This window comes from Theropithecus gelada, chromosome 10 (genome assembly GCF_003255815.1).
Source record: "Theropithecus gelada isolate Dixy chromosome 10, Tgel_1.0, whole genome shotgun sequence".
In the NCBI taxonomy this organism is placed as follows: domain Eukaryota; kingdom Metazoa; phylum Chordata; class Mammalia; order Primates; family Cercopithecidae; genus Theropithecus; species Theropithecus gelada.
Genome location: NC_037678.1, coordinates 6,963,795 through 6,978,129, shown reverse-complemented (window position 1 = coordinate 6,978,129; position 14,335 = coordinate 6,963,795). Strand labels below are relative to the sequence as shown.

At 42.0% G+C, this 14,335-nt stretch overlaps 1 protein-coding gene across 4 annotated transcripts in view; it reads right to left on the bottom strand.

Moving 5' to 3' along the window:
- The window catches only part of EFCAB6 (EF-hand calcium binding domain 6), a 313,426-nt gene that overhangs the window by 98,463 nt on the left and 200,628 nt on the right, over positions 1 to 14,335 (bottom strand). For all 4 annotated transcript variants that reach the window (XM_025399951.1, XM_025399955.1, XM_025399953.1 and 1 more), the window contains 2 exons: positions 13,840 to 14,072; positions 3,594 to 3,690 (listed from right to left, as the gene is read on the bottom strand). In XM_025399951.1, the coding sequence (XP_025255736.1) occupies positions 3,594 to 3,690; positions 13,840 to 14,072 (330 nt within the window). The remainder of the gene's footprint in view (positions 1 to 3,593; positions 3,691 to 13,839; positions 14,073 to 14,335) is intronic.

The following is a 14,335-nucleotide window of genomic DNA, read 5'->3' as shown; positions in this document are numbered from 1 at the left end:
TATATTTATATAAGACAAATATAAAGATACATGCACAGGTATGTTCACTGCAGTAATATTCATGATAGCAAAGACATGGAATCAACCTAAATGCCCATGAACGGTAGACTGGATAAAGAAACTGTGGAATATATACATCATGGAATACTACAAAGTCATACAAAAGAATGAGATCATGTCCTTTGTAGGAACATGAATGGAGCTGGAGGCTAACATTCTTTGAAAACTAATGCAGGAACAGAAAACCAAATACCGCATGTTCTCACTTAAAACTGGGAGCTAAATGGTGAGAACACATTGACACAAAGAAGGGAACAATAGGCACTGAGACCTACTTGAGGGTGGAGGGGGAGAAGAGAGGGAAGATTTGGAAAGATAACTATTGGGTATTAAGCTTAGTACCTGGGTGACAAAATAATCTGTATGACAAACCCCCATGGCATGAATTTACTTATATAACAAACCTGCACACGTATCCCTGAACCTAAAATAAAAGTTAAAGAAAACTATAATACCATTTACATTAGCACCCCCCAAAATGAAATACTTAGGTATAAATCTAATAAAACATTAGCCAGGAATGGTGGTGCGCACCTGTTATCCCAGCTACTTGGGAGGCTGAGGTAGGAGGACCGCTTGAGGCCAGGAATTCCAAACCAGCCTGGTCTTATTTACAAGAGCTCTTATATGCAAGAGCTATATAATGAAAACTACAAAACTCTGATGAGAAATGTTTTATGTTTGCAAAACCTAAATAGAGATATTCCATGTTTATGGATAGGAAGGCTCAATAGCATCAAATATAGGTTCAATTCAATCCCAATCAAAATCCCAGCAAATTGTTTTGTAGAGATCCATAAACTTACTCTAGTTTATATGGAGATGCAAAAACTTAGAATAGCCAACACAATACTGAAAAAACAACAACAACAACAACAAAAAACTTGCAGAACTGACACTACATGATGTCAAGATTTACTATAAAGCTACAGTAATCATGACAGTGATATTGGTTAAAGAAAAGACAAATAGAGCAGGGGAACACAATAGAGAGTCCAGAAACAGACCCACATAATCAACATATCCTTGACAAAGGGGCAAAAGCAATTCAACAGAGCGAAGGCAGTCTTTTCAACAAATGGTGCAGGAACAATTGGACATCTACCTTCAAATAAATGAATCTAGACACAGAACTTATACCCTTCACAAAAATTAACTCAAATGGATTACAAACCTAACTGTAAGATACAAAACTATAAAACTCTTGTAAGATAACATAGGAGAAAATTTAGATGACCTTGAGTTTGGCAGTGACTTGTTAGATATAATCCAAGAAAGAAAGAATTCATGAGCTGGGCTTCATTAAAATTAAAAATATCTGCTCTGCAAAAGACACTGTCATGAAAATGAAAGACAAGCCACAGACTGGGAGAAAATATGCATGAAAGATATATCTGATAAAGGACTCTTAAAATCCAACAAGAAGAAGAAAAGAAACAGTCCAATTAAAAAATGGGCCCAAAACTTAACAGATACATCACTAAAGTATATACGGAAAGATGGCAAATAAGCATAAGAAAAGATGCTCCATATCATATATCATCAGAAACATGCAAATTAAACAGCAATGAGATACCACTACACCCTTATTAGAATGGCCAAAATCTAGAACACTGACAACACTAAATGCTAGTGAGGATGTGGAGCAACAGGAACTCTCATTCCACGGCTTGACTGCAGAAACCAAGGCCTTGCCAACCCACCTGTCACTCACCCTCCAACAGTGTTTATCACTATTTTTTTCACAGCACTGATCTGCTTTGTTGCTCATTGACTGTCACCTCCACTGGTGCGTGATCTCCATGAGATGGGATCAGACTGACTGTGGTTACCACTACATCCCAGTGCATTACTGGTGCACAATATGTGCTGAATAAATCCAAGCAGGGAAGGATGAAGCTGGAAAGGGCCCTGGAATTGGCCCTCAGGAGTCCCTGGGGTCCACAGAGAGCAGCAGCAGCAGATGAGGGCCAGGAGGCTGGTCTGACCGTCCTGAGAGGGCAGACTGCAGGACGGGAGGAGAAAGAGACCAGGAGAAGATTGGCAACTGGGAGTGTGGAGGAAGGAAGAGAGAGTCTAGGGTCAGCTGAGAGACAAGGCTGGCTGGAGAGCAAAGGGTCTCATCTCTTTTTAAGTCAGACCCAAGTGAGAGGAAGGTTAAAGAGAAGTTGGTAGAGAAGGTGTGGAGGATGATGCCAAATAGTGCACCCTGCTTTCTTCTCAGCTGGTGTTCACTGGGTCAGGTGCAGTTTCTAGTGCAGACCCTGTCCTGAACCCCTGAACTTGGAGGGCCGCGCTGAAAGTGGGCCACACAGAGCTCCAGTCTGTGTGATTGCTTGGCGTGGGCCAGCGCAGACAGTTCACTCCATAGAGGGCACAATATAGACAGTCGACTCTATGGAGCCCACAGCACAGACAGTCCACTCTGTGGAGCCCGCGGCACAGACAGTCCACTCTGGGGAGCCCGCGGCACAGACAGTCCACTCTATAGAGCCACAGCACAGACAGTCCACTCTGTGGAGTCTATGGCACTGACAGTCCACTCTGTGGAGCCCGCGGCACAGACAGTCCACTCTGGGGAGCCCGCGGCACAGACAGTCCACTCTGTGGAGCCCGCGGCACAGACAGTCCACTCTATAGAGCCGCGGCACAGACAGTCCACTCTGTGGAGTCTACGGCACTGACAGTCCACTCTGAGCGGGACAGGAGGCTGGGTAGAGACAGTCCCAAGAGGTCAGCAGCACTTCAAAGACAAACCTTCGTTTTGGGCACAGGCCAAGAAAGAGCAAACACAGAAAGAAAATGACCAAATGAAACGAAGTGGAGATATTTTTCAAAATAATGTGAAAATATTTCCATAATGCAGTTTTAAAAATACTTATTAGAGGGAAGCTATTGCCTTCTTGTTGCATTATAAAGTGGTGATCTCACAGCCTAGATTTCAGGACAAACTGGGTTTTGCACGTGCAGTTCTATTATCCTGTAGGTCTGGCTGTCATTGGCCCTGTTGGATTAGACAGCCCCATCTCAATACCATAATCACAGTTTACATGATTACACATGGAGGGTATCTGCCTTATACATGTGCTTCTATAATTTTGGCAAGACAGGAAGAAACAGTTCTTTAAAATTTATGTTTATATTGTATAAAATTAAGTACAACAGCATCTTATATTTTTCATGTGTTAGGTTGGTGAAAAGAAATTGTGGTTTTTCCGTTAAAGTAATGGCCAAAACCGTGATGACTTTTGCACCAACCGAATACATTTTTAACTCATATCAAGCCTGAGGTAATGCCAGGAATTTCTGTTCATGTAACTCCAACAATTCCTTATCTTTCTATACCTCACCTGACCTTGAATGTGAGAATTTAGTTTGAAAAAATCTTTTAAGAATAGCAGGAGTCCCCACACTGGGTATACAGAATTGTTTTCCCATCTTAGCAGCTGGATCTGAACAGCTTCATCATCCCAGTGATCTTGAAACATTGAAATAGATTTTCTTTCCTTTTAAGGAAATAATCATTTTCTTACCTTAGATAAGTCTGACCATCTGTTTTTTGCTTTGGTAACAAGATACTGATGAGCCTGTTCACAAGCTAGTTCTGAATCCGCGACCTTCTGTTTTGGTCTTAAAAGAAAAAAAAATAATAAATAACTGTGTTTAAATTTAATGGGTTCATTAATCTCCCAAGGGGTTTCCCTATCCCCCCTGTTTGTTTCAAGGATACCATTAAAGTCTGTTATTTCACATCTGGTTTAACTTAATTCTTAAAATACAGTCTTATTTCTCCAGCTGCATGTCAGGGAAGTCTTCTTAAATTGTGTAAGTCCTTGTTTATTTTCAGATAAATGCTATTCAACTTTTTTTTTCAGCACACAAAACAAACAGGGCTCATTTATTCTCAGAAGGGGGAAAACACAATGTAACATTAAGTGTCTTGGGAGGAAAACAGCTAAAAACTTTTATTTCTGAATTTGCAAGTTGGAGAGATAATGGAGACTACAGGAAATGGTTGAGAAACACTGGGGGAACTTCTCAGCTCATTTTCCAAGGTGAGGATTGTAGGATTTAAAGATAGGGCTGGGCGTGCTGGCTCACGCCTGTAATCCCAACACTTTGGGAGGTCAAGGCGGGTGGATGACTTGAGGTCAAGAGTTCGAGATCAGCCTGGCCAAACATGGTGAAACCCCGCCTCTACTAAAAATACAAAAATGAGCTGGACATGGTAGAAACATGCCTGTAATCCCAGCTACTCGGGAGGCTGAGGCAGGAGCATTGCTTGAACCTGGGAGGTGGAGTTGGCAGTGAGCTGAGATCATGTCATTGCACTGCAGTCTGGGGGAGAGTGCGAGACTCTATCTCAAAAATAAAAATAAATAAAAAGGATCAAAATTCTGTCATATTTACTCACAGGATGGACACTTAAAAAAAGACCCTGTGCTCACAGGTCCCTGCTAGGCCACAGTAAAGCACAATAAAGGCAGAGGCTGGAGGGGCTGGGATGCCCTGGATCTTTCCACGCACTAGAACAAATTAGGAATGGAGGAAAATGTGTAAAGCCCGTGTGCACACCCACCCTGGCGCCCGGCCAGTGTAAACTGCAGTCACTGTGATTTTCCTTCTCCACCTGACTCCCCCTGCCCTTGACAGTGCTGTCTCTCCCCACTCTCTTCTGAGAGGTCATCTCTTCCGACGTCCCCAACTACAGCCTTGACGCTGCTTGCCTATGAGTCTGCACCACCGGTACTACACCCTCACCTGCTTTTCTGTGCCATCTTTCTCCAACTGCCTACCGGACTCTGCAGAATCATGGAATTTCGAGGGTGGAAAGGGATCCAAACTCAACCAGCCAATCCCCTCTCACTACTTGACCATGTAAGGCTTTGGAAGATTGATGGAATTATGTTGCATTTTTACAATTTTTGCTTAAAAGGACTGTAAGTCCTAATGATGTCTATTGCCCTGCCTTCACGTTTAGACTCCTCCTAAATCCCACCTGCACCAGAGGACTCACCTGAGCCTCCCCAAAGTGCTGTCAGAGAGCCCGTGAGGGGCATGTGCTATCTCAGCAAAGTCAGTGGATCCCAGTTGATTTCACCGTCGAAACGCATATCCAAACAGCCCTAGGCCCCCTGCTTTCCACACCCTGATTTCTTTTCCAGGTTATAAGGCTTGATTATTTCCTTAATTATCCATGAGCAAACCAATGAATCCTACTGCTTTTCCATCTATTTTCCCCTTTCTCATTTTACATACTTGTCCCTCTGGAGAGATCAGGAGGTTTTCCGATGGTTACTTAATTCCTCTCCTATTGCCCAGCTTGTTAAATCTTGACAATCAGTCAGATCCAGCCTTCCTTCCTATCAGCCAGCTCCTCAGTCACAGATTCATAGGAACAGTCGCTATGTGCTGCTCTAGGCCCTGCAGACACAATGACTAGCAATGCGGACAGAGTCCACATTCCCAAGGAGCTTACACTGTGATGCAGAAACTTACAACAAACACACAAGAAAAATAAGTGACTCGGCTGGGCGCGGTGGCTCATGCCTGTAATCCCAGCACTTTGAGAGGCTGAGGTGGCCAGATCACGAGGTCAGGAGTTCGAGACCAGACTGGCCAACATGGTGAAACCCCGTCTCTACTAAAAATACAAAAATTAGCTGGGCATGGTGGTGCACGCCTATAATCCCAGCTACTTGGGAGGTTGAGACAGAAGAATCACTGGAATCTGGGAGGCGAAGTTTGCAGTGAGCTGAGATCATGCCACTGCACTCCAGTCTGGGTGACAGAGTGAGACTCCATCTCAAAAAAAAGAAAGAAAAGAGAGAGAGAGAGAGAAAAGAGAAGAGAAGAGAAGAGAAAGAAAAGAAAAGAAAAGAATAGAAAACAAAAGAAAAGAAGAAAAGAAAAGAGACTCAGATAACTTCAGATACTGCATGGGACCCAGAATGATGGGGCGGGGGCGACTTCGTCAGGAAGACCAGGGAGCGGCTCTTTGACAGCTGCGTGAAGACCTCAGGGAACACACTCCAGGCAGTACCAGGGTCTTGGGAGGTGCTTCCGGTCCCAGTTAGGATGGAGTAGGCACACTTCACCCTTTCTCTCCTTCTTACGACAACCCAACATCCTACACAGAATACAAAATGCAACTATCTGAGGACACTAAAAGGTAAATAATAAGAGGCTGATAGAAAGAGAAATAAAAACTTGAAGAATGACAAAGTTATGAGTTTCATGGGGCTTTCCTCCCATGTTCCCAGCTTAAGAGTCAAGAGCAGTCCTAATTCTGGAACTGTGCAGCAGATGTGAACAGAAAAAGGTCCAAAAGAAAGGCTGACTTTCTGACCAAAGAGCTAGGACAGGATGGAGGGCCTCTTCAGGAGACAGCGGCAGGAATTCCCGTTTTTGTCTCTGTTTACTCTCCCAGCCCAATTCTGAGACTGCACTTTTGTAGTGGTGCCCATGATAGCAGTGGCCAAAACGTTAAAATTTTCTCTAACTAGAAAAAATGAGAAAAAGGGTTCCTGTGATTCAAGGAATGTTGGGAAATCCATGTTAATTTTCTCTCTCTCTCTTTTTTTTTTTTTTCTCTCACTAGGGCCCTGAAGGTGACCCTCATCATGAGACATGAATAGCAACACAGATAAGCTAAAACCTAAGATTTTCTAGCCAGAAGATGCAGAAAAGTAGCCCTTGGAGGCTACAGAGTGTGGGGGAGATCATAGAGAAGAGAGAGTTAGAGGAAGGGACATCTGTGCAGGAAGTTCCAGGTTCACCTCTGATGTGTGCAGGTGTAGAACTGACCCCAAGCAGCATAGCAACAGGCTTTGAGAACATGATTACTGTGTAGTTAAGACTGACTTCTGGGTGGTGCACACGTGGGTTTCCCTGAAGAGTACTGCGATGACTTTAAAAACAAAATTGACATTAAAATCACAGAAGGCACGTTAGGACTTGCAGTCTAAAACTAACTAGGCTGATTGCCTGCTAAAATAATGACCAAAAAAAAAAAAAAAAAAAAAATCAACACACTACAGAGGATTTTAACAGAACCAGAGTGTCATAACAAAACAGTTAAAGTATCTAGGATACAGTCCAAAGTGATATAAAAAACCAGAAAAATCTCAATAATGCTCAAGGTAAAAGACAACAGATACCAACCCCAAGATGAACTAGACGTTGAAATTATCAGATTGGAAAGCAGCTATTATATTCATGGAGTAAGAGCAAACAAACTTGAAAGAAAGAAGAAGGAAAAAGGAAATAACCAAAATACAGTAACTGAAATGACATTCACTGGATTGGCTCAGCGGCAGAATGGAATGACAGAGGAGTCAGCAAACTTGAAAACTCATGAATAGAAATCTCTCAAACTGAACGAAAGAGAAAATAAAAATAACATAGTCTCAGAGATGCAAAACCTGTGATACAAAACCAAAAGGTCTAAGCTTCATGTCATTGAGGTACCAAAAGGAGAAGAAAAAGATGGGTACAGAAAAAGTATTTTTAAAAATAATAGCTGAAAACACCACAAATTTGGCATAAAACATAAATTTACAGATTTAAGAAGCTCAGTAAATCCAAAAAGAGATTAAAAAAAAAAAAAAAAGAACAAACAAAAACCACCAAAAAACCCACCGTCAAACAAATCAAATCATAAATTATACTCAATTGTCTGAAAAATTAAAGATTAAAAAAAATATCTAAAGTAGTGTGAATGGCCTGGTATGGTGGCTCGTGCCTGTGATCCAAGCACTTTGGGAGCCTGAGATGGGAGGATTGCTTGAACTCAGGAGTTCGAGACCAGCATGGGCAACATGACAAGACCCTGTCTCTAGAAAAAATACAAAATGTAGGCATGATGGTGCTCACCTGTGATTGCAGCTACTTGGGAGGCTGAGGTGGATCACTTGGACCTGGGAGGTCAAGGTTGCAGTGAGCTGTGATCGCACCGCTGCACTCCAGTCTGGGTGACAGAGTGAGAGATCTAGTTAAAAAAAGAGAAGAAAAGAGAAGAAAAGAAAAGAGAAGAAAAGAGAAGAGAAGAAAAGAAGCCTGGGAAAAATGGCATATTAAATATGAGAAAATGGAATATTTGCATACTTCTTGCCACAGATTATGGAGGCCATAAGACCATGGAACAACATTTTTAAAGTGCTGGAACAAAAGAATTGTCAACCCCAAACTCTATATCCAGCAAAAATATCTTTCAAGAATAAAGAGTAAATAAAGATATTATAAATTGAACAAAACTAAGACAATTTGTCTCCAACAGACCTGCTCTAAAAGATGTCCTATAGGAAGTTCTTCAGGGGAAGAAGAATGATAGCTGAGAGAAACTTAGAACTTCAGAAAGGGAAGAATAGCAACAGAAGTGGTAAATACCTAGGAAATTATAATACACATTTTTTTCTCAGAGTTTAAAATACATGAAGCATAAATTAATAGTACTAGAAAAAGAAATAGACAAACTCAAAAGTATTGCTGGAGACTTCAACACTCCTCTCTTAGTAATTGATAGAATAAGGAGACAGAAAATAATCAAGAATATAGAAGACCTGAACAACACTAATAACCAACTTGATCTGACGTTTACAGAACACTCCACCCAACAGCACCAGAATACACATTATTTTCAAGTATACACAGAATATTTACCAAGACAGACCATATCCAGGGTCATAAAACAAACCTTAACTAATTAAAAAGAATTAACATCACACAAGATATGTTCTCTGACCACAACAGAATTAAATTATAATCAATAACAGAACAATATTTAAACACTATGCTTTTTTTTTTTTTTTTTTTTTTGAGACAGAGTCTCACTCTGTCACCCAGGCTGGAGTGCAGTGGTGCAACCTCGGCTCACTGCAATCTCCACCTCCCAGGTTCAAGCAATTCTTCTGTCTCAGCCTCCCGAGTAGCTGAAATTATAGGCACCCACCACCACGCCTGGCTGGCTTATTTATTTTTGTCTCTTTAGTAGAGACGGGATTTTGCCATGCTGACTAGACTGGTCCTGAACTCCTGATCTTAAGGGATCTGCCTACCTCAGCCTCCCAAAGTGCTGGGATTACAGGCATGAGCCACCACATCTGGCCTGAACACTATGCAAATATTTTGAAATTAAACAACACACTTCTAAACAATCCATGGATCTAAGAGGAAGTCTTAAGGGAAATTAGAAAATAATTTGAAATGAATAGAAATAAAAACTACAACATATCCAAATTTGTGAAATGCAGCTACATCAGTGCCTACAGGGAAATACATTACATTAATGGTTTATATGAGAGAAAAAAGGACTCAAATAAAAACTATGGGTTTCCAATTTAAGAAATATAAAAGAGAAACTGAATCCAAAACAAGCAGAAAGAAGGAAATAATAAAGACCAAAAATCAATAAAATTGAAATCAGAAAAATAGAGAAAAATCAATAAAACAAAAGCTAGTTCTTTTAAAAGATCTATGAAAGTGAGAAGACTTAGCTGAGCTGAAGAAGAAAGGAGAAAAGAGATCAACTATGAAAGTCATAAATGAAATAAGGAATCTCACTAAATACTTCACAGATACTTAAAAAACAATAAAAGAACATTATGAACCATATTAATTCCATGAATTTGACAACTCTGATGACTAACATCTTGAAAGATGCAAATTAGCAAAACTCACTTGAGACGAAATAGAAACTCTGAATAATCCAATAACTATTAAATTAACTGGATTTATAGTTACAAACCTTCCAACAAAGGACGTTCCAGGACTTGATGACTTCACTGGTTAATTCAATCAAATGTCTAAGAAAGAATAACAATTCTACACAATACAGAAAATGGAAGAGAAAGGAATATTCCTAAGTCATTTTATGAGTTTAACAGGGCCATGTTACCAAAATCACGATTGGTATTAATGACTTTTATTATTCTTAGATGTCTTCCAAAATAAATCACTTATTTTATTTATTATTATTATTTTTTAATAAAATAAAGCTCATTCTGGCCAGGTGCAGTGACTCATGCCTGTAATTCCAGCACTCTGGGAGGCCAAGGCAGGTAGACCACCTGAGGTCAGGAGTTTGAGACCAGCCTGGCCAACATGGTGAAACCCCGTCTCTACTAAAAATACAAAAAATTAGCCGGGCGTGTAGTTCCAGCTACTTGGGAGGCTGAGGCAGAAGAATCGCTTGAACCTAGGAGGCGGAGGTTGCAGTAAGCCGAGATGGCGCCATTGCACTCCAGCCTGGGTGACAAGAGCGAAACTCTGTCTCAAAACAAACAATTCATTCTATTTTGCAATTATCATCTGAATCCATTAAACCCTCTTATATATCTATGACAAGTTATGTGGTCTTAGTGATGTTGATTTTAATCTTACTATATCTAACCTAAATAATATACTATATTATCCTAAATATTTCATTATTACTCTTCAACTGTTCCCAGCTTTGCCAAAAAGAGAGAGAGAGAGAGAGAGAGAGAGAGAGAACAACAAAACCAAAATGATAGAATCACCTGTTGAAATGAACCACCACTAGGACGTCACCCTTCAGTGTTCTTGCTGCAGTGCCCAAAGTTCTACAGTATTTCTCAAGAGTGTATAAAAGAAGACAATGACACCATGCTTGGGGTGTTGTATTAGATTTCACAGAATGCAGCTGGAAATTCAGAATTCCTTCTTTACGCCCAAATGGCTAAGGGAAGAAAATCTGAGATAGGAAGAGATTTCACAATTATGAGATGATTCAGAAGAGAAAGGCATATAGAGGCAGAACAGCACTCTAGATTCCAAAGATGATGGTGACATTGATCACATCAGCCAAAGCGCTTGATGACTGAATGATATATTTCTAAGGATAGAAAAGGAAATTTGGTATTTTCATTCAGTTAGTCATCCAACACGAAGGAGCTGATCATGCGGTATTTGGCGATGGACTATCTAATTTTGCTAAAAGGACACATGAGAATTTTCTTTCATCTTTTAGGACGTTTGTGCATCAAAATGTACTCCATGCAGGCTGTAAGTGGATAAATGGTCAAGACAAGTGTGTTTTAAATAAGGACTGGAAGGGAATTGAAGAAGTAGAAAAAAAAGGAATAAGTCATTGGACCAATCATTCTACTTGGTATTTATATATCTTAAAATGAAAATGTTTTGCAGTTATGAAGCTAACAAGATAGTGTCCTCTTTTCAGCAAGGTTATGAACTCTCAACGTTTTCCAAAGTATTGTGTTTTTATGATGTGGGTGGAAAGTGAAGACCCAGAGAGCAGAGGGGCCCAACCAAGAGGGCAGGAAGGCTTCTAGAAAGGGGTGGTATCCAGGTCTGCGTGGTGGTGGAGGTGGAATAGGGCAGGCTTTCCAGGCAGAGGAGGTAGCCCCTCCCAACAAGCTCCTGGGCTCAAATGCCTGCCCCACTGCTCATTATCTGTGTCCTTGTGGACACATCTTCAACTGTTCTCTGAGCCCCCACTCCTTCATCTGTGAAGCTAGCTGGGAATGCCTTCTTTCAGGGCTGCTGGGGTATTAAAGGACATGTCTTCAGGAAACACAGCACAGCGCCTGGCCAAGGGGGGCTTAGCTTTCTGAAGCAGTGCCTTGGTTTGGGTCCACCAGACCCCGGGGACCAAGCCAGCTCTCACTGGGCTGCAGCCTCTCCTCCTTTGTGTCCACACTCCACTCTGGGGCACAGAAAGATCTTTCTAAAGCACAGTGTGACTCCCTCACTCCATAGCATACACCTCCCCTGCCTACCGATAGAAGGTGATGTCCTTCACAGCCTACCCTCCTGCCCTCCTGGCCTCGTCCCCAACCAGGCCCACCATGCAGGTGGATCCCACACATGCATCCTCTCCCCGTTTCCCGAATGTGCTCAACACCCCCGCCTGCCTCTGTGATCTCGCAAATGTTCTTCCCTGGCCTGGAATGACCCTTCCTCTAGCCTGCACCTGGCAAACTCTTACTCAAACTTCAAGACCCAGCTCAAATGTCCCTCCTTTTCCTGAGCAACTCACAGGTGCCTCCTGCTCCTGTGGCACTTAGTCATCCTCTATTTTGTACCTGTCTTATACTCGACCCTGAGCCCCTCCAAAGGAGCATCTGGGTCTTATTCATTGTTGTACTATCTAATTCTGTGACAATGTCTAGCATATACTAGGCCCTTAGTAAGTATTTGATGAATGAGCATATACATACAAGTAATAAGGTTGAGTCGTCTGAATGGGAAAACTGCACTTTGTGGTTGAAATTTTCCATGTTCGTTCTGCAGAGAATGGAAAATGAACTTTCTCCAGAGAATTTTTCGGGAAGAATTGTGTTTGTTTGTTTAAATGTGAGGCAGTGAAGTCTCATATTAAAGCTCCTAGAATCTGAGCCGTGGGAAGCAGGTGTCCAACTTACGTGTTAGATGATCTTTTTGCTATCATCATTTTCTTTCTTGCTTGCTTTTTTATTTATTTTTTTTAGTGTAGACAAAATAAAACCTATGAATTCAGGAGGAAGAATCGGCGTGCAAGATCAGAGGGCCTTGTGCAGCCTACCCAAGTGTCACAACAGTCTGGCACAGTGGCTGTGGCTTCCAGGGCTCCATTCTCAGGGAGCTGCCCTTGCCTAGGTAGAAGCAATAAATATCTAGAACCCCTGGGGACTGTGAGTGCCTCAAGGGCAAAACAGCATAGTGAGTGTCACTATGATGCTGTATCATCACATCAGAAGACACACCTCGGTACTAGCATAGCACACAGCATTTCACAATTACTCATGTAATAATAATTGGTCAAGGAGGAGCTGACTAGCTACTTCATTCATGCATGTCGGCTCTCAGCAGATCTCAGCAGGGAGCCAATGGGGACAGGCGATCCCCTGCTGCCACTGTTGGATGGGGTTGGATGGTAGCCCCATTGTGCCTTCAAGGAGTGTATGTGCTCCCTGGGAGACAACACTGAGTTGGAGCTCAGCTGGACACTGAGATTCTCCTGGCTGGGAGTGAGGCCATATAGGCTGGGCAGGGGCCTAGGGGGCAGCACTGCCCGGGGAGGGTCTGGAGGAGGTTCTTGCGTCCCCTGAGGCAGTTGGCACAGATAGCTTCTCAGCGCCTGTCAATTATTACGAGACGGTCTGTGTTCCCCAAATTCACACCCATCACCTAGATTAACATCTGGATGTGAAGAGGAGGTAGGAGGCATCAGTTCCCGAAGAAGGTTACTGTGTTCACTTGACAAAGATTTATCTGCGTGGAGTTCGTGCACAGCCCTCCGCCTGCCCCTGCAGAGGACGGGCCCAGCCTTGGACAGAGGACAGGCTGTGCTCATAGGTCTCCTAAGTGTCAATTTTAAAGGACTGAGCAAAAAGCATATATTTTTGAACCCAGATTAATACATAGAAAAATAAGTATATGTATGTATGTGTGTATATACATTTTTTCATATACATATGAATATATAAGTATATGCATATGAAAAAAGACATACACATATATATGTATATATTTATATAAGTGTGTCACACACACATATGTAAGTATATGCATATGAAAAAAGACTGAAATGATACCCAGCAAAATATAAAATGATGCTCACAGGTGGTAAGACTAGGGCTGTATTTTCTGGTTGTTCTACACTGAATGCATATTCCTCGAATGACTTTTTCTGAACCAAGAAAAAGAAGAAAACAATCACTCCATTCTTGGCATCCCTTTGCGGACACCATGGAAATACCGGACATTACAGTGGCACGGGCCGGCATATATCAAAGACACGGAACCGTGCTGCCTTCTTACCTAATGAGTCTTTGAGGTGCTTCATCTGTTTTCAGTGATCTCTTCTCACACAAATTTCGAAATTCCCGAAAATTTAAAGTGACACTAAGTCTCAAGCCAAGAAGGCCAAGGAAGCGCTCAAATTCGTCGTCTCTGAGATTAAACAGTAGGTGCATGAGCAATTTGTGAAGGTCATGCATGTTGATTATGCCATCCCTGTCAGTGTCTATTTTAAAGAAGGCAGAGTAGGGGTCCTAAAAACAAAACACACAAGTTAAAGCCCTTCTCCGTGAGCCCCGAACGGCAACACATGCAAACCTCCACGTGTACAGCCTCATCTCCACGCAAGGAGGGGCAGCTTGGCTGGACCCTGACTATTGCTTTTAGAGACTCGGCTGTTCCAGGAATATCCTCACCATGCTTTGCTTTTCCCAAGAAATTATAAAGCTCTCCAGCTAGCAAGGGGATATAAACAATCCTCTTTGAATGCTAAGAGTTCAGGGAAAGGAACAGACTG